The sequence below is a fragment of the Anolis carolinensis genome, chromosome 4, assembly GCF_035594765.1.
Source record: "Anolis carolinensis isolate JA03-04 chromosome 4, rAnoCar3.1.pri, whole genome shotgun sequence".
Lineage (NCBI taxonomy): Eukaryota > Metazoa > Chordata > Lepidosauria > Squamata > Dactyloidae > Anolis > Anolis carolinensis.
Window position 1 is genome coordinate 77,572,535 of NC_085844.1, and position 4,248 is coordinate 77,576,782.

At 41.3% G+C, this 4,248-nt stretch overlaps 1 protein-coding gene across 1 annotated transcript; it reads left to right on the top strand.

Moving 5' to 3' along the window:
• The first annotated feature begins 384 nt into the window (after positions 1-384).
• Positions 385-3,219, top strand: nhlrc1 (NHL repeat containing E3 ubiquitin protein ligase 1). Its single transcript, XM_003219785.4, has one exon. It carries the CDS (start codon positions 483-485, stop codon positions 1,686-1,688), a length of 1,206 nt encoding a protein of 401 aa, XP_003219833.1. The 5' UTR covers positions 385-482; the 3' UTR covers positions 1,689-3,219.
• Positions 3,220-4,248: the final 1,029 nt, after the last annotated feature.

Consider the following 4,248-nt stretch of genomic DNA (forward strand, 5'->3'; position numbering starts at 1 on the left):
ATGCCCTCCTACTGGCTTTATTTGTTTTTATGGACTTTAATCTTACATAGATCGTTGATCAGTGGCAACGCTGCTGTAATCATGATTTTAGATCTGAAAGACTGAATTGCTGTTATGTGGCTACATTACTAATCTTTAGATTCAAATGACAGATATCTATGTGCATCGTTATTATACCAATTTTCTCTCAAACTAAATGTAAGAACAGAAAACTGAACAGAGGAAGGCACAAATAACACAGAGTATCTTAGATTCTGCATTGCAAGAGCTCTTACGAACTTGCTGCTTTTATTATGAGTTTCCTTGAGAGGGCAGCAAAGGACAACCAACACATTCCTTGTATAATCCAGTATTGGAGTTCACTGGAAGCTGTATAAAGAGGCCTCTGATGTAAGAGGTCTTGTGACTACGTATACCAATGTGACCATATGGCCTAGCGCTCACTCCACCGACAGAGCAACAATCCTCTTAACAATAGACAAATGTCTACCAAGACTTCTAAGAAAATACAGACAATGACTGAGCTGGTGGATCAGACTGAGAATTGTCTGCTTGAATGCAAGGTGTGCTTTGAAAAATACAACCAGCAGAAAAAACACCGGCCAAGGAACTTACCATGTGGGCATGTGATGTGCTTGGAGTGTGTTATGTCTTTGACTCACCCCCGGACCTTTAAGTTGGAGTGCCCGTTTTGTCGCAGAGCCTGCAAATCATCCGAGACCAGCGACTGTTTGCCATTGCTGCACCTGATGGAAATCTTGAGCCTTCCTCTTAATAATGCTCCAGTTCCAGGAAGCAGCATAGGGAGGACAACTGAGGACGTGTCAACCCCAGCCTCTCAGGCCTTGACCTTCTCTCTTTCCTTTGGAGGATGGGGGACGCTGATCAATCCAACAGGAATTGCCGTGTGCCAGAGGTCTGGCTGTGCAGCAGTGGTTCATGACGGCAAAAAGAGGATCAAGCTGTTCACTTTCACTGGGAACTGCATGCAACAATTTGGAGAAAGAGGACAAGCAGGAAATGACATCAGGTACCCAAATGATATCACAGCCACACTGGATGGTCATATCGTCATCACAGACAGCGGGGATGGTTCGGTCAAAGTGTTTGATTTTAACGGCAGGGGCAAGCTGGTCATCTCAGAGTCTTTTTGCTTACCCTGGGGTTTGGACACGACACCTCAGAACGATATTATCATGACTGATTCAAAGGCAGGTACTCTGTATTGCTTAAGCGCTGACTTTAAAAAAGGGGAATTAAAGGGAGTGAGGAAACTGCATTCGAACTTGTGCAATCCAAGAAAAGTGGCTGTTTCTCAGGCCTCTGGTGCCATTGCGGTCATAGAACATTTGATGGTGAAAGGACCAAGCTATGGCAGCACAAGAGTGAAAGTTTTCAGCGCAGATATGCAAGTCCTTGGTCAGGTGGACAGTTTTGGTCTGAATCTAGTTTTTCCTATCAAAATTTATGCCAGTGGTGTGACCTTCAACAAGGAGGGTCATATAGTAGTAAGTGATGCTTATAACCAAGCAGTATTCTCCCTAGGAAAACCTGAAGAATTCCCTGTGTGTAAACCTGTAGTTACCCAGGGTCTTTCTTACCCCTTGGCATTAACATTCACACCAGATAACTCTCTGATTGTATTGGATGGTGGTGATCATTCTTTAAAAGTATATACTGCTAGCTGAAATATTTGTAAGGTATCACAAGGTGTGGGAGAAAAAGATCCAGACCCCATCCTTATACAAAGAGTACATGAAAACCTTTAGGCCCTATGGGAATAACTGAAACAAGCCTTCTCCAGGCTAGTGAGGTTGAAATGTGGTGCAATTCGGTGGGAAACAATTTATTGTTTTGGGCTACAACCTCCACAATCCCTCATCTTAGTCTGGATTTCTAGGAACTAAAATTAAAGATCCGGAAAGCCAAAATGTCTGAAAGTCTTCAGTCTAGCTCAGTGGTTCTCAACCTATGGGTCCCCAGGTATTTTGGCCTACAACTCCCAGAAATCCTAGACAGTTTATCAGCTGTTAGGATTTCTAGGAGTTGAAGGCCAAAACATCTGGGGACCCACAGGTTGAGAACCACTGGGTTGTAAGTCAATGGCACAGTATGCAATGATGATGGTGGATAATAATTATGTTTTTATTGTTATATGACTTGAAGTCATTTCTGAAGCCCCTTTCACACAGCTGAATAAAATCCCACATTACCTGCTTTGAACTGGAATATATGGCAGTGTGGACTCAGATATCCCAGTTCAAAGCACATATTGTGGGATTTTCTGGATTTTGTACCAGCTGTTAGGATTTCTAGGAGTTGAAGGCCAAAACATCTGGGGACTCACAGGTTGAGAACCACTGGAGCTGATATTAAATATATTTCAAGTGCAATTCTGCTGCAGACTCTACACTGCCATATAATCCAGATCATCTGATTTGAAATAGATTATGTAAGTCTACACTGCCATATAATCTAGTTCAAATCAGAAAACTTGGATTTTATATGGCAGTGTAGATGGGCCTCTATCCATGAACATAGGAGCAAGTACCACACAACTTAATGAGAATTACTTCTGAGTTTCATGAGTAGGATTGTGCTATAAATAGGCAATTCCCATAAAAATTATGATACTGCAGTGGCTATTTATGAATTCCAGTACTTTCTGTGTCAGTCTGTGGGCTGGACGTTTCTCTTACTTTTTAAAATGTCATATATGAAAGTACTCTTTCAGCCAGATTGTTATGACCCCTCTGAACCTTTTTAGGAAAATAAACAGTTTTGGCATTCTTAAAAGGTCATGATTTCTGTTACTGCACCACCAATTGGAGACTAACACAAAGAATGCCATAGGAGGGCAAAAGCATCAGTCAAGCTCAGAGCATGGAAGTCATGAGTCACAACTATGTATTTGTAATGAGTGCTTTTTATCAGAATGTTGCCTTTGAAAAGCAATGTAATGTGTGAGCATGCTGTCAACCTATTTGTGTAATGAATATTGTTTTCTGGTCAAATTTTAGCCATTTAGGATACTTTGAAACATTTCAAGTTGTCTAGAAGATTGAAAGGATTTTGTTGAAGTTTTCTTTGATTCTCTTATGAATTCAGTCCCCTCTCTCCCAAAACAAAAGACAACAGAAATTATGAGTAATACAATGAGGTATTTTTGAAAAAAGATGGCAATGAATAACAACAATAAACCCTCCTGATGAACAAGAACGAAGTACTAATTTTTCCAAGCTGTAGGGCTCCTGATACATGGGGAAAACTTGCCTTTACAGGTTGGGTTGCAGTGTCATCATGCAAAGCATTTTAGCAGAATAAAACACGGCAAAGATGGGGCATGTTCAGGGTGGTGAGGCATGTGGATGGCTCACTTCTCTGCCATTATGCTTGCTTTTAACTCACACCTTGGAGCTAGTGAAGCTAGTACGAACCTGTCTTCCTGGAATAAAAGTCAAGAGTGCTGTGCTGGTTGAGCCTTGTACAGGACAGACCTGATTCATCTGCTTGAAATTGATACCTTTTAGTGACCACTACTTCATCTATTGCTATAAGTAAAGGTAAAGGTTTCCTCTTGACATTAAGTCTAGTCGTATCTGACTCTGGGGGTTGGTGCTCATCTCCATTTCTAAGCCAAAGAGCCGATGTTGTCCGTAAACGCCTCCAAGGTCATGTGGCCGGCATGATTGCATGGAGCGCCATTACCTTCCCGCCGGAGCGGTACCTATTGATCTACTCACATTTGCATATTTTTGAACAGCTAGGTTGGCAGAAGCTGGGGCTAGCACAGGAGCTCACCTTGTCCTGCCAACCTTCCGGTTATCAAGTTCTGCAGCTTGGCGGTTTAACCCGCTGTGACACCGTGGCCCTTATCTATTGCTATAGAGGACTTTATAGTCTTTATATTAAAAACAAAGTTTAGAAAATCTACATTCTTGGACCAGATCTCTCAATCATCATGCCAGCTGGGAAATTGTGAGTTATAGCCCAGACACATAGACACACTATTACCAAATTTTTAGATCTGCCTATTTCGGTGTTTAAATTAACATTTTTTTATTTTATTACATAATTCTTAGAAGTCTCAGTTTAAATGTGAAATAGTTGTTGACATGGAGCAATGAAAAATGTCAAAATGAATGCAAAGGCCATGTTACATATTAAATGCAACTGCATATTACTTTTCTCCAATGTTTTATACATTGGGTCCTTGGTATCTGCTGGGGTTTGATTCCAGGGCTCCTC

Excerpts from the sequence above, each read along its gene's own strand:
- nhlrc1 (XM_003219785.4), top strand. The coding sequence starts at position 483 with ATGTCTACCAAGACTTCTAAGAAAATACAGACAATGACTGAGCTGGTG.